This window comes from Sceloporus occidentalis, unplaced genomic scaffold (genome assembly GCF_023333645.1).
Source record: "Sceloporus occidentalis isolate IW3139 unplaced genomic scaffold, rSceOcc1.0.p SCAF_6, whole genome shotgun sequence".
Taxonomy (NCBI): Eukaryota; Metazoa; Chordata; class Lepidosauria; order Squamata; family Phrynosomatidae; genus Sceloporus; species Sceloporus occidentalis.
In genome coordinates, this window is record NW_028316986.1 from 50,726,990 (window position 1) to 50,752,448 (window position 25,459).

The 25,459-nt window shown below is 41.5% G+C and overlaps 1 protein-coding gene across 1 annotated transcript; it reads right to left on the minus strand.

Annotated features, from left to right (window-relative positions):
• Positions 1–576: 576 nt before the first annotated feature.
• GLO1 (glyoxalase I) lies at positions 577–24,854 on the minus strand. The gene is made up of 6 exons (XM_089529592.1): positions 24,561–24,854; positions 22,428–22,510; positions 14,984–15,124; positions 9,868–9,935; positions 6,059–6,148; positions 577–4,464 (listed from the first exon to the last, which is right to left on the minus strand). Exons 1-6 carry the CDS (start codon positions 24,639–24,641, stop codon positions 4,376–4,378), a joined length of 552 nt encoding a protein of 183 aa, XP_089385718.1. The 5' UTR covers positions 24,642–24,854; the 3' UTR covers positions 577–4,375.
• Between the last annotated feature and the right edge of the window lie 605 nt (positions 24,855–25,459).

Below are 25,459 nucleotides of genomic sequence, written 5' to 3' on the forward strand. Positions count from 1 at the left end.
GATAGCTCTGCTTGGACAAATACATTTGGGGGACTCATGACAATGAAGATCTTCCATTTGTTCTTTTTCTTGAACATGCACTTGGAGGGATTGTGGGTGTGATCTTAGAAGTGGAAATAGAACAGCATTATCATGGAACATATCTCATTATAACACTGATTTGTGGGAGTTCTGCAGTCTTGCTGTGAAGTAGACATGATGGAAGGAGTTGTGGAAACTACATGTTTAAATAATATCTTGTAGTGGTGTTAACCACATACAGAATACTGCTTACAGGGTTGTGGAGGGAAGCAGAATTCAACTCACTGGCACCTAGAAAGCCCTGATTTTCATCACCAGATTTTGTAATGACTTTTACTATTACATGTCTTGTCAATTCCATTTCAATTCACAGTGCCATCAAACCTCAGACAGCACCAATGTATCTTCAGTTGTTGTCTTGGTGAGGCTGTCTGTCAGCATGATCATGAAACGCAATAATATGGTGCTGGGTGGACTGGTTAGAAGTCATCTCCTTGGTCTCAGCCTTCGGGTGCTAAAGTGGCATTTGAATGCAAAATAATTTCATACAACACATTAAACTTGAAAATAAGTTTATTTGATTCCACAATCCACTAAAAGGGTAGTTTAACTAATAAAAAAAAGATCTAAAGTGATGCTAACAATGCACCAATTACTAAGAGAGTCTAGTTAGGGCTATTTGGCCAAGTGTGTGTTGCATAGTCTAACTGTGCTTATATAAACACAGACATTAATATTGACACATGTATCAGAAATGTAAACCTCAGGAGCATCCAGACATATCTAGAACTCAAGCATCACATCATTAATGACAGATACAGGTAAACAATATGTCACAACAGTAAGTGATACATTAATGTTTCAGATGTCTACAAATCAGAATAAGTTGTATTTAATTGACACTGCTGCCACACTGCAGAATTAATCCAGTTTGATTTAACTTTAACTGCCATGGCTCAATACTATGGAATTCTGGGATTTGCAGTTTGTTGTGGCACCAGAACTCTTTCACAGAGATGTAGGCCCGTTACAGACCGCCCAAAAGGGGCGATCTTGGGCCGCTGCCGGTTGCAGCACGGAAGAGTCGCAGCAGCCAAATCACGCGATTCCTCCGCGCTGCAAAGGAGCGCGAAAATCACGCTCCTTCCGGCAACCCGGAAGAGACGCTGCAAGTGCTAAAGCGCACACTCGCGGCGTCACTTCCTCCGTGTGATGTGTGGACGCAGAGCGTCCGTTACATCAAAATGGCGGCGGCTGTGTGGAATGGCCACCACCATTTGTTACGGACTCTGTCTGTAACAGGGTAAGGGGCATCTAGAAGAGAGGCCCCTTTTTCAAACTGGGATGTCCTGAGGACGTCTGAAATGGCGGTCTGTAACCCGCCTAAATATCTCACAAAACTACAAATCTAAGAATTCCAAAGCATTGAGCCATGGGAGTTAAAGTGGTGTCAAACTGAATCAATTCTGCAGTGCAGATGCAGCTTCAGTCAAGATATAACACTTTATACATAAACACACACACTTCTGTCAAGGCCCATCAACTAAGTCTCTGAAGGGCAAATGCATGTGGTAGCAGTGCACAAAGTGAGCATATCGGTAGAAAGGTGGATTGTTAATGTAATTGCTAACTAAAGTTGAGAGATCAGGACAGATTCAGCATTATCTGTCTGAAAAACAGAAAGATGGTATTCCACTCCATTTTGAGCAAATTGCTGCCATTCATACCATTTAAGAAATACATGGGGAATGTGCTAGTGCTGGCTATTAAATATCATGTTGCCATTTCCCCCATAATTTTTCCTCACTATTGTGAAACTCAACAACTTGAAAGATATTTGAAAGCTGCTCTTCTAGAAAGATGAGCATGTTTCCGGAGTGCATTAGTTGTGAATATCTGCATGGCTGGATACTTGACTAGAAGGTCTCAGGGGTACTTTCCAACTCCAAGATCCTAAGATTCTATGAATAGTGCGTTTTAAAAGGCATTACCAAGTGGGCTCAGTAGCAATGTGACTCAATGCTAAAATTCTACAAACACTTGCTTAGAGGTTAGTCACTAAAATCAATGAAATCAGTTTCTGAGTAGATACAATGGAGTTCACTGTAAGCTTTTTATCATCATGTATGGGTTCACTTCCAAGGGGTTCATATCAATTCTTTTAACATATGTCCTGAAATAATTTGGCATATCACTAAACATATACAGCCTGGATAAATTTCTAAAAGGACTCAATACAGTTTTGCCATTTTATCAGGGTGGGCAACTGGAGGGCCAGAAGGCCAGTTTTCTAGCCTTGTAAGAAGCCTTGGTGATGCAGAGGTTAAATGCCAGTACTGCAGCCACACAGTTGTGAGTTTGATCCCAGGACTCCCAGGTTGAATCAGCCTTCCATCCTTTCGTAGGTCGATAAAATGAGTACCCAGCTTGTTGGGGGCAATTGGCTTATAGATTGTAAACCATTTAGAGAGTGCTGAGTTTACTGATTAGTATAGAAATGTACGTACTATTGCTAAATGCTATGGACACCCTTCACAATCCATGCAGACTGTCAGAAATGCCAATCCCTCTCCCCAAACCTTGGTGTCTGGAAGTCCATCTATGACTTTGAAAAACAGATAGTTTACAGTGCAGGGGGTCCTGCAATCTATTTCTCCCAGTTTGGATAGATCATCTCAGCATTCTTCACAATACATTTTTTGGTCAACAGCCCCGAATAATTTACTGCCATCAGCAAACTTGGCATCCTCACTGCTCACCCTTAACTCCAAGTCATTTATGAACGAGTAACAATCACCGTTTCCATTGCCTTCCCTTAGGCAACCCACCTAGGTGATCTCTTACAACAAAACAGATTCCACCTAAACATCAGGTAGAACTTCCTTACTGTAAGAGCTGTTTGTCAGTGAGATAGATTGCCTCAGAGGATGGTGGATTTTCCATCTACAGAAGGCTTTAAACAGAGTCTGGGTAGCATATCACATGCTTTTGTGGTATGTTCCTGCATGGAACAAGAGGATTGGACTAGAGCCCCTTCCAACTCTAAAATCCTATGATCCCATTCTTTTGATTCAGTTTAAAAGGTGAATTGATGCTCTTGGAAGCTTTCAGGAGAGAAAGCTCACTCTCTTTGGGGAAACAGAAAAATGGAGTCTGGAGAGGTTGAGGGCCCCAGAAACAGGGCTGCACCTTGTTCACGTCTACAGTAGAAGGGAAAAGGAGCAAGATGGTTGAAGGCTTTCATGGCCGGCATCCATAGTTTTTTGTGGGTTTTTCGGGCTATGTGACAATGTTCTAGAAGAGCTTATTCCTGACATTTCGCCAGCATTTGTGGCTGACGTCTTTGGTGAAACTCTTCTAGAACATGGCCACATAGCCCGAAAACCCCACATAAAACAAAAGGAGCAAGACTTTCTCTTCCAGCTCATAAACATTTAATATTTACAGATCTAAAGATCATCACCAGTAGAAAATCTCAAAAGATTTTTGTTGGCATGTTAAATCAAAGGCAATGTAGCAATTTTTTAAATGGAAAACTTCAAATATTTTATTTAATTTTGGGATGAGAATATAACCACACAGATGTGAGAAGCACATGATAGTGAAGATTTATGAGCATCATAATTTACAGGGCCCAAATTCCAGAGCATATTGACTGCTGACAACATGCCAATTTTTTTATTTTATATTTTTGTGTGAACATATTCAAGCTCAATTGCCATTTCATCTGAATTTAAAAATAATTGAAAAACTAGTTATGGCTGTTCTTTTTTCTTAAAAAGCTGCTGCATCATGGTGACAGGAATGCAGTTCTGAAAGGCAGAGTGGATGAAAGACAGAAGACAAGAAATTGTAAACCATGGTTTGTCTTCTGTACATTGGGAAGCTCAAACTAAGCTGTAAAATCTTAATTGGGGTTTCCACAAGCCATATATTTTTCTTCTTTATGAGGACAAACAGCTATAAGCTTCAGGTTCAAATGCTTATTGTAATCCTTCATGCATGACAAGGAAGAAATTAGAAACCTCAATTTCTAGCTTGTGGCAAGCCAGTTTACTATATTCAGGTAAAATGGCTCATCACAATTCAAAAGATCAAAGGAGATGAGGAGAGAGTGCTCATGCCCAGTCCTCAAAACCCAGACTATTTGGAGACCAGTTGACAGGACTGACACAAGACATTTTGGTTCCTGAGGGGGGAAAGCAGATTGTGAGACTGCTTGTATTACATGGGCGTTTAAATAACTACATAATTTTTCCTCTCTCAATCCAGTATTTTAAGTCTCAAAATCAGGAGGATGTTGATAACCACCTTCACATTCTTGATGAAAAGATCTTGGTATAGTAATTCAAACTTAAACTAGGGTCTGCATATGATTAGGAGTCAGAATTTCAATCCAGTAACCATCAGGATCCTGAATAAAAGCCAGTCCTTTCATTTTACCTATAAAAGATGAATATATTATTAAGTTAATTTTATAGATGCCAACGTTTCTGTATTTCAACACTTTAAAACTACATAGAGGTTAATTTTTGTATTGTCTTCTAAAGATGGCAAGCATTTTACATTTTGGCTTCCATTGCAATTCCACTGTGAGGTCCATGACAGTCTTGTTTCTAAGCAACTCAGGTACTAACATGTGGTAAAGGTAAAGATATTCCCCATTGACAAGGTTGTCAAGTCATGTCTGACTATAGGGGGTGGTGCTCATCTCCATTACTAAGCTGAAGAGCCAGTACTTTGTGATCATGTGGCCAGCATGATTGCACAGAATGCTATTTACCTTCCCACAGGAGTCATCTCTATTTAGGTATCTGCTTTTGCATGCTTTCGAACTGCTAGGCTGGCAGAAGCTGGGACTGGTGATGGGAGCTCACCCTATCATGTGGCACCTGGGCCTTGAATTGCCAATCTGCTGATCTTGCAATCAACAGTGTCAGTATCTTAACCGCTTGAGCCACTGCATCCCTACTAACATGTGGTATTTCAAATTTATTTCCATTCAGATAAAATAAGATGGTGATAAATGCATTCCCTCCATTGACTTAATAAACCAGAATCCCACATATGAACAAATGAATTCAGGGAATCGGAGCACTTGTCAATTATGCCTCTCTCTTTCTGGTGTTCTACAGTTACAGTATACCAGTTCCTTTTGATAATATTCATGGAGTATGAAAAGTATCAACAATAAATTCACACACCCCACACACCTCCTTAATCTCTTTTGCAGATGTGAACAGAGGAGGCAAATCCAGCATTTGTCATCTGCTGCAGAGATAAGCACATTGGCATCCTTGCACACTGCCATGTGAATGCTTGATCAACTTTAATCAATATACTAACAATGTTAAAAGGAAATTTTTGATAGACTCTCAATTCATTGTATGCTACTTCTTGAATCAGTGCTTCTCTTTCTCTTCCCTCTTTTATACCTTAACTTTTCTTTCCTACATTCCTTCCTCATACAGCCTCAGATACAGATAATGATCTCTAACCCACTGCAGGGCCAGGAAACAGGGATTAAAATGGTTTATATGATTCAAACAAGTGGGCTGAAAACATGTTTTTGCAACAGAGGCCTATACAGAGAGATGCAATTTTAGAATTTACATTCAGATTGTTTTCACTAGTGAATTTGTCAATACTATCTTAAGTTTCTTTGATTATTTGAAAGTGCAATAATCATGTTATTTTTCTTGACTGCTCTGGTCCACTGTAGTGTGTGTTTTTAAAAAAAATAAAAACGCTATACCCATAGATTTTCCTTTTCTATATCTATGTGACCATTCTTTAATTTCTCCCCCCCCCCCCCCACACACTACTCCAGTTTGGATTCTTATGTATCATCAAATGGTTTAATTCAAATTAGTTATGACCCGGAGTCTTTCCCTGCCATGGGGTACTTTATTGCTTTAACTACAAACTAGCCACACATCACACTGTACCCAGTGAGGCGTTTAACAGTGCAAATCTGAAGCCAATTTAACTGGCCTACCCCATGTTTGAGAACAACTGGTTAACCATGAAGACTTACCATCGTCTGGCTTTTTTACAAATTTTACTCCCAGCTCTTCAAATCTTTTACAAGCTGTATTTACATCAGGAACAGCAATTCCAATATGACCTGAAGAGGAGTAAAACAATCAGAGGTAATTGTACATTCAGTTTCTACATGAATAAAGCCTTTATACCCATAAAACATTGTTATAAATAAATTACTTTTGTAATACAGAGAGCGTAGTCAAGGTTTCATGGGATGAACTGATGACTTTATGCATGTGTTTGAAGTAACATCTTCTAAGGGCCTTACAATTAAAAAAATAGCATGCTTATGGAAAAATTCCAGAACTAGACCCCCAAAACTAATGAATTACAGCCAGTCCTCCATATCTGTGGATTATGCATCCACAGATTCCACTATTTATGGCTTGAAATGTATGTGTGTGCATGTTCCAAAAATCAAATCTTGATTTTGATATTTTTTAAATAAGGAACAGCATTTTACTATGTCAATGTACATAATGGGACTTCAGCATTCATGGGAGGTCCTGAAAGCAAATCCCAAAGAACACTAAGAACCTACATAGTATACAACGATTGTTTCAACATGGATAGTTCTGTGCACTCCATGAGCTAGGCTTTGCTAATAGGTTTACCTGCCCCCTCCTTTCCTTTCTTTTTATCAAAATTTGATAGAAAATCTGCCACACCTTCAATCATGAAAAGGAAAAAAGAAAGTTAAGTGAAAGGGGAAATAGTGGTAGTTTCACAATTAAAAGCTATAAGTGTAGTTCTAACAAGCTCTACCCATTTCTACATAAGTCACTCCCACTTTGCCCATGCAGCCCTCAGTCAGCCAACCAACCAGAAAAATAAAGCAATGGAAGATGCTTGCCATGATCTAAGGACTAACAGCATTGCTATGCTTCACTGAGGTCTATTCACAAAGATGTTGCATGTTATTAGAAACTGACCAAGACAAATGATACATCAGAGATAAAAAGTCCCTGATTAGTTATATGGATCTGGGGCACACATTCTTATAGATTATAACCTTTGCTCTCATGAACTTGTGTGTTATCTTCATGAAACTCTAGACTTTGAATGAAAGTGCATACCTTGAGTCCTTTAAGAGCAAGCAGTCATGCTGCCTTTGTAAAAGCAATCTGAACTACACTAAGCCTTTAATGTATAGCATTTTTATGAGATGTCTGTCCTGAATTATACCAATATACCTGATGTCTGATATATCAGGATATGATTAGTGGTTTGTCCATATGCTATGCCTACATCTGTTTCATTTAATACCATCCATAACCACATATATACAGGTGGAAATAAAGCAAAGTGCATTCCATGAGCTTCAGTCTGATCCTGATTCATTGTGACCCTGTGGACAAGATATCTCCAAGACTCCCTATTCTGCACTACTCTGCTGAGGTCCTGCAAACTCATACCAGTGACCTCCTTAATAGAGCCCATCCATCTAGCATGTGGTCTGTCTTCCTCTCTTTCTGCATATTTCCACCTTTCTTAGCATTATTGTCTTTTCCAAAGAACCATGCTTTTTCACGAAGTAGCCAAAGTACGAAAATCTCAACTTTATCATCTTGGATTCCAGAGAGATTTCAGGCTTGATTTTTTCTTCTAGAGCACATTTGTTTGTATTTTGGGTCGTCCATGGTATCCTCAACACTCTTCTCCAGCACCACAATTCAAATGAATTGATTTTTCTCATCAGCTTTCTTCACTGTCCAACTCTTGCACCCATATATGGTAACAGGGATTAAAATGGCTTGTATGATTCTAATGTTTATACGCAATTGTATATCTTTACACGTTAGCATCTTTTCTAGTTCTATCATAGCTGCCTTCTCCATTGTCAGTCTTCTGATCTTTTGACTGCAGTCACCATTCTGATCAATGTTTGATCCGAGTACAGGAACTCTTTTACCATTTCAATCACCTTATTGTCTAGTTTGAATTTGTGTAGATCTTCTCTGGTCATTATTTTTGTTTTCTTTATTTTCAACAGTAAGCCTGCCTTTGCACTTTCTTCTTTGTTCTTCATTAGTAGTTGTTTCAGGTCTGCAATGTTTTCTGCTAGTAATATGTTGTCATCTACATATCTTCACTCTTACTTCTTCTGTCTCCAAGCCTGCTCTTTATATGATGCTTTCTGCATACATGTTGAACAGAGTGAAAGGATGCAGCCTTGCCTGACCCCTTAGCCAACTGGGAACCATTCTGCTTCTCCATATTCTATTCTAACAGTATGCTCTCGTCTCAAGTACAGATTTCCCATCAGGACTATCAGATGTGGTGGCAATCCCATGTATTTAAGAGCATTCCATAGCTTTTCATGATCTATGCAGTTGAAGGCTTTGCTATACTCTATAAAACACATGCTGATTTTCTTTTGGAATTCCTTGATGCGCTCCATTAGCCATCGTATGTCAGCGATGTGATCCCTAGTGCCTCTTCCTTTCCTGAACCTCACTTGCACCTCTGGGATTTCTCTTTCCATATATGGTTTGAGTCAGTGCTGCAGAATTTTGAGCAGAATTTTGCTTGCATGGGAGATTAATGCTATGGCCCTATAGTTGCTACAATCTTTTGTGTCTCCTTTTTTGGTGCATGGGGAATATTGATAATTTCTAATCTGTTGTTTTGTTTTCCATATTTGTTGACATATGTTAGTTAGCACTAGAGTTGATTCTGTCCATGTGGACTGTAGCAGTTCTAGTGGAATATCATCAGTTCCTGGTGATTTATTTTTCCCAACTTCTTTTATTTTAGCTCCCACTTTGATTTTTAGAATTTGGGGTTCATCTTATTGGGTTTTGTGGAAGTTGTTTCTCATTCTTCCTTTTTTGTTATTGTCTTCTTAGCACTGATTACTGTAGTAGCTATCTTTGTTTTTTCATGCTAGTCGTTGTACAGTTGCTAAAGGTTCTGATTCTGTTCCTATCTCCCTTTTGTTTTGCTTCTCTTTCTTCCTTTACTGCTTGAAGCATTTTATGTCATCCATTGTTGCTTCTCTTTCTTTTTGACTACTGAAAGTGTCTGTCTGCATTCTTCCTTTATTGTGTCCATGGTTTCTGACCATAGTTCTTTTAGTTCTCTGTCAATTATGCTAACATATTTACTTCAACATAAATGGGAAGATATAGCTCTCTCTCCAAATGGTAGGAATAGAGTAATTTGCCTATCTGTATGATCTCCATTTTGTCAGGATCTGATAGATTCATACATAGTTCTGTGAACAAAACCAGAATGCATTACACTGACCAAAAGGAAAGCATCTATAAAAATAACTTCACATAAATCAACAAAAATCCAAATAAACTGACAGATATACACACAGTAAGGAAAAGAAGTATTTCACAAATAGAACAACTTCACATGGTTTGTTGCAAATACGTAATTCATTTTTTGATAAAGAAGCATGCAAACATTTATACCTGGAAGTAAAGCACAGCAGAAGCTGAAGTTATAAACAGACCCAACACGTTACTTCGTCTATAGCCAGTAAAAAGCCCTTTGCTACATAAAGTCTTCTGAACTTAGAAGTTAGAACAAGAATTACGAGTGCAGTGTCTGTACACTTCTTTCAAATATTGATTTATGTAACTGCAATAAATCATGTTAGCTTGTACCATTTATGAATTGATTTTTGTCTCCTTACAACATATACATAAGTCTGTGTATCTGGATTTATGTTGATTTATGCTGTTGTTTTTACAGATTAATACATAAGCCTTAATAAGATTTCCTGTCTTTTTTTTTGTTTTGTTTTTTTGGTTTGCTGCTTGTAATTTTTGAGTCACATTCACAACATACCAAATCCTCGAGGGTCTGAATTGCCATTGTGATAAGCCTGATTTTCATCATTTTCGGTGCCCCAGTTACTGAAAAAAAAAAAAAGACAGTATAGATTGGAGCAAGACAATTAAAAGAGGTTTAATATTTTAAAAATATTTTTTCTGCCAGGAGTAAAAAAATGAGCTACAACTTAGAAACTTTAATGCTTTAAGAAGGCACAAACTTTGATGGTGCACTACAAAACATTTATTTACAAGGAAAACATTCTGTCTGGGTATACGTGTGGGAGAATTCTTAGCAGAGATTCATAAAGATGCATCTGAAGTCAGAGATCAGTCAGTCATTGCATGCTGAGAATCTGGCTCCCAGATTTTATCAATGCCACTTGGACAAAGAGGTTTGAAACAAGTCAGTTTAACAAGTGATGTCTGGTTTTCAGGTATAGGCCTATTTTTCTAAGGCCTTTTATTTGTAGTGAGAAACATAAAAAACTCCAGATTCTAAATTCTTAAAATATGAATTAGGATTGACACAACTGTGTAGTCGGCACATAAGATCCTATTTGCCAAGCCAAAGAAAATGAATCCCACAGGCATTCCATGGGTAACCAGTGAAATCTGTAATTGAAGTGATTTCACCTTATGGACTTCTGTAGCAGGAACAAGCAATATGTGGCTCTCCAAATGTTTACTTGGCTGCAACCACCATCATCCCTCACCAATACTGGTTGGTCTGAGGACAGCTGGGAGCCAAACAACAGTTGAGAGTCACCTCTGCTCTTTAGTTTCTCTACTGAAGTGTGGCATCCTCTTGTTCCACAAGTTTTGCTGGTGAGATTCTTTTCTCTATAGCAGGATCTACAACACTTCAATGTTACATTTTAGAATTTAGAATGTAACATTTTAGAATTATTTTGTTAGTTGAAACTTTTAAAAATATGATTCCTACTCATGTTCGTGAAAGTTACAGACAACTGGGCAATAGTTGTTTGTGGGTGTGGGTTTTATAGGCTATGTGGCCATGTTCGATCAGAGTTTGTTTCTGACGTTTCACCAGCATCTTTGACTGGCATCTTCAGAGAATGCTGGCATGGAAGAGAGTAGGGTGCGTGTGTGTGCATGTGTGTGTATAAATGGCAAGGCCTCAGGGTGGCAGGATATGCAAAGAGGATTTGTGACTGTTTAATCAGAGATCCATTGTTTGCTGGGAAAACCCTTGACTCTGGGTGGTTTTCATTTGCATTTGTTGGGTCTTGATTTTAGTGTTTTTCAGGACTGGTAGCCTAACTTTGCTAACTTTAAGGGTTTCTTCTTTCCTGGGCATAACGTTTATTATATTTATTATAACTTTGTAGGTTCATCTAGCACCCTTTTCCTCCCTGTCCTGGTTAGCAGATTTATTTAGTTTTTTTAAGCAACATCAACACTGAGAGGATAGTGAAGTGGGGGAGTTGGGAAAGACAAACCTCTGGGTTGCAGCAGTGTATCTTCAGTAAACAATGCAATAAAAATGGAACTGGGGAATAATGGGATTTTAATTTTAGTAAATCCTATTGTGGCTGTGACTGCCTTCAAGGAAGGAGCAGGGGAGGAAGGGCGGTGGGGGGGGGGGGAGAGAAAAAAACAACAACAAAAAACTGATAAGCTTACTTTGTCAGCTACCACCCAGCAAGTTAAAAAGGGATAGATCTCTAAGTCTGTATGGCCACCAAAATAGAAATCTAAGAAAAATGTAGCCCAGTGAAATAATAATAAAAACATAATCCCTGGCCTTGTGCAGATAGACCTTAAAGGCCGGCTTGGCGGCAGAGTTGGGTATAGTGTCTACGCGACACATGCCCCAGCTTTGTCCCCAGGATGGGGTGACATTGTGCGCACGGTGTTTGGCGTCATGGTGTACCTCTGGCACTGTGTCTGCACAACGCAGCACCAAAGGAGCACCATAAAGCCACGGAGGCGTAGCTATCATGTCCTTTCCAGGGCACAAAAAGGAGCCACTTTTTATGGCTCGTTTTCACACCCTGAAAAAGCCAGATCTGGGCTGCAGCGTGCGGTTGCTGCAGCCCTGATCTGGCTGTCTGCACAGCCCTGAATTACTTCATTGCAGACGTGCATATTGTTTAGTTTTGAATAAAATAATTTGCTGAAACATGTTGAACTACTCTACTTTTTTTGTGGTGCAGAAATCTATCCCTGTTCTTTTAATGTTATTTCTGCTGCTGGTACTAAATGTTTGGTTAAAGACAACAGCTTTATTAAGCAAACTGTAACTGTACTGAGAAATCTGGAGTTCTCCAATATTCTCCTTGAGGCTAAATCAGAAGTTTGGAAACCGGTTGGAGTTGATGGAAATTGGAATCCCACAATATTTGGAAGGCACACATTCATCACCTCTGGCCCAGATGATATAAACATGACAAAACATCTGGTATGAAAGAATGAGAAAGCCAAGTTTAAAATGATGGCTGGCATCCTTTTGATGAGTTAAGCTGAACTTATGCTAACGTTACCCTTTTTTGGTCACCGTGGAGGACAGAATTCTGTACTGACTGCAAAAGTACCAAAATCTCCAACTTTTCTTTTGTCTGCTGCAGCTCCCTGCAACTTGGCCACTTCCTGGTTGGTGGAGAATGGTGGATCAGTAGGGAAGTGTCTTCTGGAGATCTCTGAGGACAATGTCATTTTAGCACACACAGCTATAGGAAAATAGCTGGAAGCTTCTCTGCTGCTCCTCCCCCTCTTCACCAACCATGAAATGGCCTTGTTTTGGGAAGGGGGCTGCAGCACAGAAAAGATGGGCTTGGGGGAGCTTGGACAGGAGACATATTGTAGTTATGTACGTGCAATACTTCTCTTGATTCAGCAACTTAACCAATATTTTATTATTTTTAAAGGCACAGGGTTTTGAAACACTGTAGAGGATTCAAAAATATAGCTGTGTTAGTCTGTGGAGTCAGTATGTAGAAAGATATTGTAGCACCTCTGAGACTAACTGAAAGAAATAAGTTGGCAGCATGAGCTTTTGTACACTTCAGTACACTTTCTCAGATGCATTTACTCATCTGAGCAACTAGACTGATGTCTACGAAAGCTCATGCTTCCAACTTCTTTCTTCCAGTTAGTTTCAAAAGTGCTACAAGAGAGTCTGGGGGATGTATTTAATCCTGGCTCTGCTCCTAGCCCTGAGCATCATGTTTACTACACTACAAGCTATTAGGAATTTGAAGACTTTAATGTTTCATGACAATAATATGTTACTGACAGTTGTATTTTAAGATTTTTTTTTTTAACATCAACCAAAGTTTTAGTCAACACATTCTGGATAAGTTTGTTTTCACAGTAATAACATATGGATCCATACTGGCAACTGTTGAACAACACTTTATGATTTGAAACATATGTTAAAAATGAGCAACTTGGTGTTACATGAGAAACATATGATTAAAAACACTTTGTTTATTTAATGAATATTCCTTCTAGCTATCAAGAAAGTCCTATTTCTTTGATTTAACTTAATCTTTGCTAGGAGGCCATTTGCATTCCTTTGGTGTTACTTTAACATTTCAGGTGCTAATCTGATATAGTCCATTCCAGTTTAAATTTCTAATTGATGGTATACTAAAAGACATTTTTAAAGCTGGAAATAGCTGTATACACACTGATGGTCTGCATAAATACAATTACGACCTCATGTGGGACTACAACTGAATTTTTAAAAAAGGAAAAGCACCAAGAGGGCTCATGTCTCGTTTAAGTGATAACTTCTGTTCTAAAAGCACAACAGCTCACCTGTAAAACATATGCTTTGCATACAGAAGCTTCCAAGCTCAATCCTGACATCTCCAGTTAAAAGGATAAGGTCATGTGATAGAAAAGACCTCTGCCCAAAACTATGAGGAGTTATCACTACCAAGAGCTTGCCAATACCAAAATCTTGGGTGCAACTCTCAACTCCCACAGCCACAACAGATGCTGGCCATGCTAGTTGGACAATTCTGGGAGTTGATGGCAACAAAGTAACTTTTGTGAGCAGGACTAGATAAATTGATAATAGAACCTGGTAGAAGTGTGTTGTTGAACTGATTTAATGCATCAGGAAAACACTCTGCTCCCAAGAAATTAAGTTAATACAGGGGTTGGCAACTTCCGACCCGCAGGCTGGATCCGGCACCCGGAGGCCTTCGTTGTGGCCCCCGGGGGCGGTTGCCGCCACCGCGCAAAAAAATAATGGCGCCCATAGCGGCAAAAAGCCGCGCTGGGCGCCGCCATTTTTCACCCAAAATGGCACCAAACTCTCGCACGACCTTCTTTTCGCCCAAAATGGCGGCGCCCAGAGGCGAAGTCTCGCGCGACCTCAAACAAGGTCGCGCGAGACTTCGGCCTCCAGGAGGCCCGAAGCCGTTGCTGGCGCCCTTGAAGAGGGCTCTGACGGCCGCATCGGGCCTCTGGAAGGCCTGTTGAAGCCGTCGGAGCCCTGTTCGAGGGCCCCGGTGAGGGCATCGGGCCTCCTGGAAGCCCGATGCTGTCGCTGGCGCCCTCAAAGAGGGCGCCGACGGCCGCATCGGGCCTCTGGAAGGCCCGTTGAAGCCGTCGGAGCCCTGTTCGAGGGCCCTGGCGATGGCATCGGCCTCCTGGAGGCCCGATGCCGTCGCTGGCGCCCTCAAAGAGGGCTCCGACGGCCGCATCGGGCCTCTGGAAGGCCCGCTGAAGCCGTCGCAGCCCTGTTTGAGGACTGCGGCAGCGGCAGCGGGCCTCCTGGAGGCCCGATGCCGTCGGTGGCGCCCTCCAAGAGGCTTTTTTGCCGGCCTCTGACAGGGCCTGGGGCCCCGTCAGGGGCCTGCAAAGATGGGGAGGCCTGGCCCCCGTAGGGTGAAACTCCACCCCCGGCATGTGGCCCCGCCCCGGAGGATGGAAGCTCCACCTCTGGCTTGTGGCCCCGCCCCCGGAGGGTGGAAGCTCCACCCCGGCATGCGGCCCTGCCCTGGAGGGTGGAAGCTCCACCCCCGGCATGCGGCCCCACCCCCAGAGGGTGGAAGCTCCACCCCTGGCTTCGGCCCCCCAGTCGCCTGAGGGACAGCAACCCGGCCCCCGGCCCAAAAAGGTTGCCTACCCCTGGGTTAATATTTAACACTCACTGTGTCAGCTCTATTGTGGCCTTTCTTGAAAATGTCCATGCAGTTTTCTCCTTTGCATCTTTTGGAATATCATTTTTATCTTCATATGCCAGGAAGTAGAGGGAGAATTTCATGGTAGGAAAGTCAAATTTCTGAAGCAGGCTAGAAGTGAACAGGACACACATTTTTATAACATAAAGCAAAAGGATACTACCATACATGCTTAAAGATCTGTAACAGTTTCCATGTTCCATAGAAGGATCTATAGCATTTCAAAGACACACAAGTTTAGTATGGGAAAAGTTTTCATGAAATGGAGTCTACTTCATCAGAGCCAAATAAAGTTTATACCACAATAAATCTTTTAATCTTGGATTCAAAGTTTTGTTGCACATTCGCAACAACACTTCTGCTTGTGAAAGGCAGCCACAACATCTTTTTATTTTCCCTTCCCACTAGTCACTCTATACTCGATTCTACTACTTGTAGAAAACACCTCATCTGTATGTAAGAAGCTAAAAGAGGTAAGAATTCTTTGCAGTTGCTTGCCCTTTAACTTACACAAGTATACAGCAAAGTTAATAACAATACATTACAACTAAGCTTCAAAATGTCCAAAAATACTGATGACAACTAATTTATGTTCTTTAAAAATGTTTAAAGGAATGAAGTATCCATGTGGGGAGAGGGGTATTCTGTGGATTGCACCAAATCATTAATTATGGCACAAAGTTTTCATATATGTTTATAATATCCACATAAACCAATTCTCCCTTACTGTTACAGAAGAAGCAATGTTTAACCACCTGTGCAGAATACTACACCACATCCCTCTTCTTATATTGAAGGAAGATATGTGGCCCTCAGAGAACAAATGAATACAGCCTGAAAGGATATTCATTTGTTCCATGCTGACTGGGGGATTTGGGGAGTTATAGTCTTGAAAACCTAATCACTGCAAGCTCTGCATGAGGAACAAATCTGGATTTATTGCTGGAAAACTGTACAAGAAGTCTTTTACATACATTATTCAATTAGCAGTCAAGATTTTTGGTGTAGCCTGCCATCACTCTTTTCATTCTTGTTTTACTGACCTCTGGCAATGTGTAAAACACAATCCAAAGATGTTTACTTGAAAGCAAGTCCCAATAAGTTCACTGGAAACTAATTTGTACTGCTACTTAGGGGTTCCAACTTTAATGGTGATCGGTTTGGGCAAAGGTTTCTCAGAAAAGTATCCTTTGTTAGCATAATTTTCATTAGCCTCATTTGGGGCTGAAAGTTCTGCTTGAGTGCAAAACATTTGTAGATAGATTGCATAAGAAGATCTGAGAACTAATGACCAAGCCATGGATTTATTATTATTATTTTTATATACTTTGACAACAACAAACAATGAACAGCAAGAGGAATACCAAAGCTGTTCATCTTAGTAGAGGGCAACAGCTAATTGTTATAACCTGCATATTGTTCTAAACATTATACAGCATACCAAGACTGAGCATCCTGTTCTAGAAAACGGGAGTATTATGTGGTGTATTCAGGCAACTATTAGTCTGTACCCACCAAGAAAACACACTTGAATATGAATAGTATTTGGCTACTTGAACCCAAGGCCTACTCAGCCAAGGAGGTCACACATTAACCGATCACGCATCTTAATAGCATTTTTAGTCTGAGTACAGTACTGTTGTGTCCCTGTGTTGCTTGTCAGATGTAACTCAAGAGATAAGGAATTTTCCCCCAGTTTCCTTTTCATTCTCTTCTGTTCCTTTCTTTCAGCCCACTCTGGGTCCTGCTTGTATGCCATAGAGTCATTTGTGCTCTTTGGCTGAAAACAGATGGCGGTAAAGGGATGGCTTAATGCTGCCCCTTTGAGCGCCAGATTGGGGCTGCAGCAACCACACACCACAGCTCCTATCCAACATTTTCCTGGCACAAAAAGCAGCAGCAAAAAGATGCTCCTTTTTGTGCTGGGAAAAAGGCGCCTTTGCCACCGTGGCAGTGGTTTTTCTGCGTTTTAGTGGCATTTGGTGTCTAAATGCCATGCCGCCAAAACGCTGCCCGCCATCTGGTTGGGTGAGCAGCATGATGCCAACTTGGGGATGGAGTCGGAGCGTATGAATGCCACATCACCAAGCTGCTTGAAAGTTGCCTAATTTTGCCAATGTGTTAGCCCCTGTATGTCTCAGTTCTGACAATAATCTGGCATTCAACTGGTTTTCAGTATTTGCTGCAATTCTTTCTCAACATGACTTTCTATTCAACTTGAACACCTATTTCACATTTCCAAGGTCAGAGGCCCTTGCTTTTCTTGCTGAACCACTTTATTGCTGTATTTTACCCAGCAAGATATGCCTATCCAGACAGAAAGCTGCACTATCCCATGTAAAATGACTGTTCAGACCAAAGGCCAGGAATGCAGTTTGACTTTTGACTCCATGTTGGCAGCTTGCCATTTCTGTGAGTGTTATTACCTTTGCAAACAAGGGGAGTGCTTACTGTGGGGATGTCCACTTATTCATTTCTTATAGCACCGAAGTTACCACCACCCTTAAAAAACTGCTGTCCCCTGAGAGGCTGTATCTAAACTCAGTCACTCCAAAATACAGTGCTACCTCGGGTTACGAAATTAATTCGTTCCGCGGCGCCGTTCGTAACCCGATACATTTCGCAACCCGAAAAGCCGCTGGAAAGCCGCTAGTCGCGCTTCCGATTTGAATTTCGCGCCGAAATTAATTTCGTAACCCGAAAAATCTTTCGTTACCCGGAACAGTTTTTTTAAATCTAACTTTTTCGTACCCCGGAAATTTCGTAACGCGGTCAATTCGTATCCCGGGGTACCACTGTACCACTACTGTAGCATTCCCAGAGGCATGTGTGTATATTACAAGAATAATGTATTAAAAAGAAGTTCAACATACAGTTGAAGATGACTTTATGTACAAAAGCTTATAATTACAAAATTTAAAGGTTTAACTTTTATTGTTACAGTACTTATTTAACTCATTTGAATTCTAATTCAGGCAAGGTGATTGACTCTAAAACATCTCAGTAACTCTTTCACTATCTTTTCATAATCCTAGCTGAAACCAGCTAATTATTCTTACTCAAAAGCCAAACTCATTACTGTCATCGTCTCATATCTCACTTCACTTTTCACTGTCTCTTCTCTAATTCATATCTCAGAGTCTTACTAATTTTTATTGCATTCACAAGCACCAGCCTTTTAAAAATCCCATTCAAACTCTTAGCCAATCAAACTCCAAGTTCCATGCTGTCACCTAATCTCAATAGACCAGGAAACATATTCAGGGATAGCTGTGTTGGCCATAAAGCAAAATACAATAATATCCAAAATCCACAAAACTATGGCCTGTTACAGACTGCCAAAATAAAGCTGCTTCGGGTCTCTTTGGAGGTATGCTATTTAAATGATGCATGGGTCCTAAGAGTCCGGAGGTCGCACCAAAGCCACACTCTATTCCTAAGCACTGGAGTGCAGCTTTGGTGCAGCTTCCGGATTCTTAGGATGCGTGCATCTTTTAAACAGCATACCTCCAAAGAGACCCGAAGCAGCTTTATTTTGGCAGTCTGTAACAGGCCTATGATACTCTCATTGGACCAGTCAAAATGAACATAATACAGGATACAAGCTTTCAAAGCTCCATTGGCTTCTTCATCAGGCAAAGGTCATATAAGAGGATTTTTTTTAAAAAAAATATTGCAATGTTAGTCACAGGTTTGCTCTTTGTCAAGATGTCACTGGTGTTGTTCTAAGCTGAGATGGTCTGGATGTATACCTATGACAGGCCCTTCCTCCTCTTGGCTATGTGGCACTGAGGAAAAAAAGCATCCCAAAGCCCAGGAGATAACATTTAAGTTCCATTAGCAATACAAAAAGGTACTTCCTCTGAGATCCAAGATGTCTCTGTTCCTTGTGAGGTAACAACCCCCTTTGTTTGACAGAGAACAGAGAATCTCTCCACTAGGAAAATTTTTGGTGCGCCATTGGCGTTTGAAGCTCAACATGTCTAAGACAGAGCTTCTTGTCTTTCCACCTAAGCCCTCCCTCCAATACTCCTTTTCTGTTTCTGTTGATGACATCTCTATTCAACTGGTCCAGGAAGCCCACAGTCTTGATTTCATTTTTTATTCTTCTCTGTCGTGTATCCCCCAGATCCAAGCCACAGACAAGGCTTGTAGATTCATTCTCTACAATATTGCTAAAATCCATCCATTTCTTTCGGCCTCTACTGCCAAGACACTGGTTCACACTCTGTTCGCCTCACAACTAGACTATTGTAACCTCCTTCTGGCAGGGCTTCCTCTCTCTCTCACCTCCATCCTTTAATTTCTGTCCAGCATTCAGCTGCACGCATTATTATATCCGCCCACCTCTCCACTCCAACCATATTTCTCCTTTATTATCATCCCTTCACTGGCTCCCCCTCCTTTTCCGTATTCAGTATAAGCTCCTGTTGCTGACTTTTAAAGCCCTTCATGGGCTGGCCCCTCCTTATTTATCAGATCTTCTTTCTCCTCACCTTCCCACTCGTACTCTCCATTCTGGTAGTCAAGGTCTGCTGTCTCAGCCCAGGATTTTCTCTGCCCTGTCCTGGATTCGTTCCTTTTCACTTGCTGCCCCTCACTCCTGGAACCTCCTTCCCCCATGAACACAGGTCATCACTTCTTTAACTAGTTTCAAAACTGAGTTGAAGTCCATCCTGTTCAGAGAAGTGTTCCCAGGTATTGCGTGACTATTATCTGCTATTTGATGTTTTTAATTTGTTGCCTGTTTTATTGAACCCTTTCCTGTATTGTTATGTATTATTTATATGTATTATGCCATTATTTCTCAGATTATATGCTATGGGCAGGTTTACTCTTATCTATTTTATTGTTTGTATGTACAGTGCTGTGCAAATTACAGCGCTATATAAATAAAGCATAATAATAATAATAATAATAATAATAACAATAATAAATTGTGTGGTTGAGGTAAAACATGTCAAATGTAGTCCCATGTTCTTTTCAAAAAATGTTTTACCTTTGTTGGAGGTAGAAACCTCAAATAGTAAAGTCCCAATAGAGCAGTTACCTTATTACATACAATATACATTGTCATCTTCTGGTCTGAGAAGGAGTGATCAGGCAGACCCAGCTCCACCAGGGATAGCCTGAAGGAAGACTCCTCCCTCCTTCACTGTCATCTTACGGCCTGAGAAGGAGTGATCAGGCAGGCCCAGCTCCATCAGGGCTAGCCTGAAGGGACTCCTCCCTCCTTCACTGTCATCTTACGGCCTGAGAGGGAGTGATCAGGCAGATCCAGCTCCATCAGGGCTAGCCTGGAAGAAGAGACTCCTCCCTCCTTAACTGTCATCTTCCAGCCTGAGAGGGAGTGATCAGGCAGGCCCAGCTCCATCAGGGCTAGCCTGGAAGAAGAGATTCCTTCCTCCATAACTGTCATCCACTGGCCTGAGAGGGAGTGATCAGGCAGGCCCAGCTCCATCAGGGCTAGCCTGAAGAAAGAGGGTCCTCCCTCCTTAACTGTCATCCTCTGGCCTCATAATTATTCCCCTCCAGCTATACTCTGACTGTGTGGGGGAGAGGCTTGCACACCCTAAAGAAGTTGTGAGCTATGTTGGCGGTGGAATAATGGCCACCGGTAGGGTCTCCCATGCCAGACAGGTCACAACCGAAGGGTCTGACCAAGAGCCCCAAAGGGCAGGATGGGCTCTCTAGCCTTATGGCAACCATCATAGGAGAAAGAAAACTCTAATCCCAAACCCGGGCAGATGGTGCTCATCTAACCCTGTAAGGTCAACCATCAAAGAGAAGGAAACTCTAACCAAACCTACGACCCAAGGACCTCGCTGCCACCGTCCATGCTTGTCAAGGGCTCAGCAGTCGAACCTCTGGTTTAAAGGGTGAGGCCAGTTCTGTGCACGCTGCGCTCCACCAGAAAAATCCATTGCACAGGCTCGAAGGATATATCCAACGCCATCAACGCGCTTGTAGAAAGCACGGATGAGTCCTTCCTGAATCTTCATTTGCGAAGTAAAGCCAAGAAGAAGAATACATGATAACCATAATTTACCTTAATTTCTCTAATAAGTACAATGTGTTGTTGTTTTTTAAACCCAAAGAGCTGAGTCCCTAAGTGATCCTATGGCTGGGTTGAGCAATGCATGGCCTTCCAGATATTGTCAGGCCACAACTCCCATCATCTTTTACTATTATCTATGCTTGGAAAAGCTGATGGGGGTTGCAGTCTGGCAACATCTTGAGCCTCACATGTTGTCCACCCTGCTACAGACTTGCTACAGAAGTCTTGAGCTGAATGCACAATTTCTGAATCTTATTGGGAAATCTATAAAAAATTAATACAGATTACCTAGTATTATCATTTATAGTGTACAAGCAGATAAATACGTAAACATTTCCTGGTAATTCTCTGGTTCTGAAATCATTTTCAAATAATGTTTACCCTCAGGTCAGCACAGCTACCCATATTAACATTGCCTATGGAACAATATTTACATATAGATTAACGTGAGATATGGAAAGTGATTTACATCTTCATGAGTCAGTGCTCAAACACCAAAGAACTCTCCTGGGTCTAAATGTTTCGTGACAGGCATTGTTTACCATAAAATTACAACCAAATATGCCAAAAGCAATTTTTTTCTCATGATTAAAGAGATATTGAGCTCCTACAAACAGGAAACAAATGTAGTGGGCTCATTCACCCTCTATTTGTCACCTTTGTAGCAAACCTGAACCCAGGTGAAAGAAGACATGGATCCACCTTATTTGAACTGTTAGACATTCAACAGTGCTACTTGCAAATCCCCCATCAGCTGGTTGAAGAAGCGGATGAGCAATGCCATCTTCCATAATGTGCTAGCAGTTTTCCCAGGAGTGCATAGATCACTTCTGAGTTGTAGGGAAAACTGTAGTTTGAGGCCATGGTTTTGTATTTTGCATCTCTTTCTGTATTAGTTAGAAACAGTGGGTTACTTCCAATTGTCTTTCCAAAAACCTCTTTGTTCTAGCTGAAGCCTTTATTAAAATGCAGACGAGAGAAGGCAGTTTTTGCCAATTCACCCTTTAGCCCTCTACGCTGTCACCTTCCAAACTGTTCTAGAAGTTTTCCCAATTAAATGCAATGAGTTTTCAGGGACCACTGACTAAAAACAAAACCAAAATCAAAATCACTCCCTTTCTTCTTCCATTAGCATCTTTTGGGTCAAAGACTTTTTTTTTACAAACTAAAGAGTACAACTAGATTCAGGTCCTCTAGTTAAATTATGTTAAATCTCCTGAAAGCAGGTCATGCAATTATGGATCCAATCTCCCATATTTACAGGACTGGCGTGCTTCACTTTGAGAAGAATAAGCTACTGAAGCCTTAATGAAAGGAGGGGGGGGGGATATCTAGCCAAAAAGAATTTGTACTTACGTCATTCCAAGAACTCTGGTATAAAAATCCAGTGACTTTTTAGGATCTTTTATTCTTAGCATTGTCTGTTGCAAGAGAAAGTCCTAAAAGAATATAATTTGTTACAGATGTTACACATGGCCACAGTCAAACTGTTATTTATATGATTTCACACAGCAAAACAGAACCGTACAGGAAGTTACACCATCAGTTCTTTTAGGACTCGAGTTTGTGAATAACCCATTAAAAATAATGTTGCTACTTGAAGTTTATTTTAAAGCAACAATAGTTGACAGCAGTGGAGCTTGCTAATGTCATTGTTATAACTTCAATAAAAAGTTCAGAGGCTCCAGAACTGTTTTGAAAGTGTGTTTGTTGTGTGTGTGTGTGAGAGAGAGAGAGAGGGGGGGGGAATCAACATTAGAAAGCAGGTTGTTACGCATTTTGCCTATACAGTATTTATTTATTCATTCAGAACATTTATACCCTGCCCTTCAGGGAAAGGCCTCCAAAGCAGCTTGTTGTTGCTGTGTGGTTTACAAATTGTTAATCTAATGATCCTCTGCTTTTAGGTTTATAATCTAATTCATACTTGCAGGGGAGGACAACTTATTTGTCCCATCTATTACCATTCAAGCATCCTTAAATATAAAGATTCTTTCAAGGACAATATGTATGTAGAAATGCCCTCCATGTATTCAGTGTAGCTTATTCCAAAATAAATGCACGCAGGACAGATAGCAGGCAGCCGTTTATTATTGCTAGAAGGGCTCCATGATAATAGCAAGTTTAAATTTTTTTTAGTATACTTTTGGCTGATAACTGCTGGCAGGGCTGAACGATACAGGAGTTATTACGGCCCAGTTTTGCTGATCCTCAAGGAGGCTCAGCCCTCTTTGCCTAGTCTTGGCAGGGCTCAAGTCCACAACTCCCTATCCCAGCGCACTTAAAAGGGACATACATTTTATTGAAAACTGTTTAATTTGATTATATATTGACATCCAGTAGTGGCTGCAATGGTGAATAGACCCAAGATCAAGTGTCACAGATAACAATGAGTGTAAATAATAACCATAGGAGAAGTGGAGTTCACATGTCCTATTATACCTTTATTGACCCATTTCCCATAATTCTGTACACATCAAAGCATTGCAAGATCCTATGAAATTCATGGGGTTGCCATAAACCGACAGGTGACTTTTGAAGGCACACGCCGCATTAAATGCATTTACTAGGGAGAATGTTATGCAGAATTTAGTAAAAGGCCTCCAAGCAAACACACACAGGACTTCAAACTGTATCAAGATGGTTAAAACCAACCCTGGACAGCTATCTCTGGTCCAAAACACACCGCAGAAATAATCCATTTTGGGACCGCTTTAACTGCCCTGGTTCGGTGCTAGGGAATTCTGGGAATTGTAGTTTATGGTGGCACCAGAGCTCTCAGACAGAAAAGGCTAAATGCCTCACAAAACTACAGTCCTAGAATTCCCTGGCACTGAACCAGGGCAATTAAAGTGGTCTCAAACTGGATTATTTCTGCAGTGTGTTTTGGACCTCTGTCTACAGCCTTGAAGCCTCCTTTCGCACTCCTCAATTACAGCACTATGAGAGCACGTTAAATGCCATGGCAGCATCCCATGGAAGCCTGGGATTTGCAGTTTAGGGCAAGGCGTTTTGAATTGTCTGGGAGCTCTAGTGCCCCACTCACCCAACAACTGGCCCCGGGGTTCCACAGAATGCAGCCACAGGACTGAAAATCTGTGTACAGACTGCCCAGGCCCCATTCTCTCGGCCACCCATCTGGGCACTTCTATAGGAACATTTCAGTTTCACACCAAGGGAGTTGGGGTGCCCAACACACACTGGCATTACCCAGAATTCCACAGCATGGAGCCCTGCCTGTTACAAGAGGCAGCCCTTGCCAATCCAGATATTGCAGCTTCAGGGAGCTGCTGTGTCTCAGGCCAGGGGCCATTTGATCCTCCTGGGACACATAATATCTGAACTGGCTTAAAGTTCAAGTGCTTTGCAAAGCTTCAGCTGAAAGGTAATACGCAGCCTGGCAGTTTCGCCCCTGAAGGCCACCCCTCCCCGCTCCCCTGTTTCCCAGGAGGGGAAGAAGCACTAGTAGTACGCCTTCTCTGCCTTTACCTTGGTGCTGGGATCGGGGTCAGAGCAGGCACCGAAGGCCGCCTCGTCGGTGAGGCCGCTGAGCTCAGGTTGCTCCGACATGGCTGCAAAGCTCTCCCCTCCAAGGCCTGGTCCGCGGGCTTCTCCTCCCCGGTCAGTAGCGCGGCGGAGGCATAGAACGCGTCCTGGCCAATGGCGGCCGGGTATGCAAATGAGGGCGAACTCACTTAGGCGGAGCCTCACTTTCTAACCGAGAGAAGTAAGGCCTTCATCTAGGAATCAAAATGGTGCCCCCTACATCTCCCAACATCCTTTGCTGCAGAGTTCTTTTGTTTCAAAGGCAGTAGATCAGGGAGTGAGAGCCAGTGTGGCTTTTAAGCGTTGGCAGTGGTCTCCAAACTGTGCTCTTTAAAGGGATTTTTTGGACTTCATCTCCCAGAATCCCAGACCATTGGCCAACATGGCAGAGGGTTCTGGGAGCTGAAGTCCCAATTTCTCTTAAAGGGCACAGAATAGCCCTTGGGTGAATGCTTCACAAAACTACAGTTCCCAGAATTCCGCAGCACTGAGCCAGGGCAGTTAAAGTGGCCTCAAACTGGGATTGTTTCTGCACTATAGTTTTTTGTGGGTTTTTCGGCTATGTGGCTATGTTCTAGCAGAGTTTCTTCCTGACGATTCACCGGCATCTGTGGCTGGCATCTTCAGAGAATGCTGGCATGGAAGTGAGTGGGGTGTGTGTGTGTGTGTGTGTATATATATATATATATATATATATCTAGTGTGACCCTTGGTTGAGAGGAGTAATTATTATCATTAGAGTGTAGTGCGTTAATCTCCACAGAGTTCCCATCGCTCCAACGAGTGAGACACGCTTCAGAAACAATCCAGTTTTGAGACTATCTGCTGCCCTAGTCCAATGC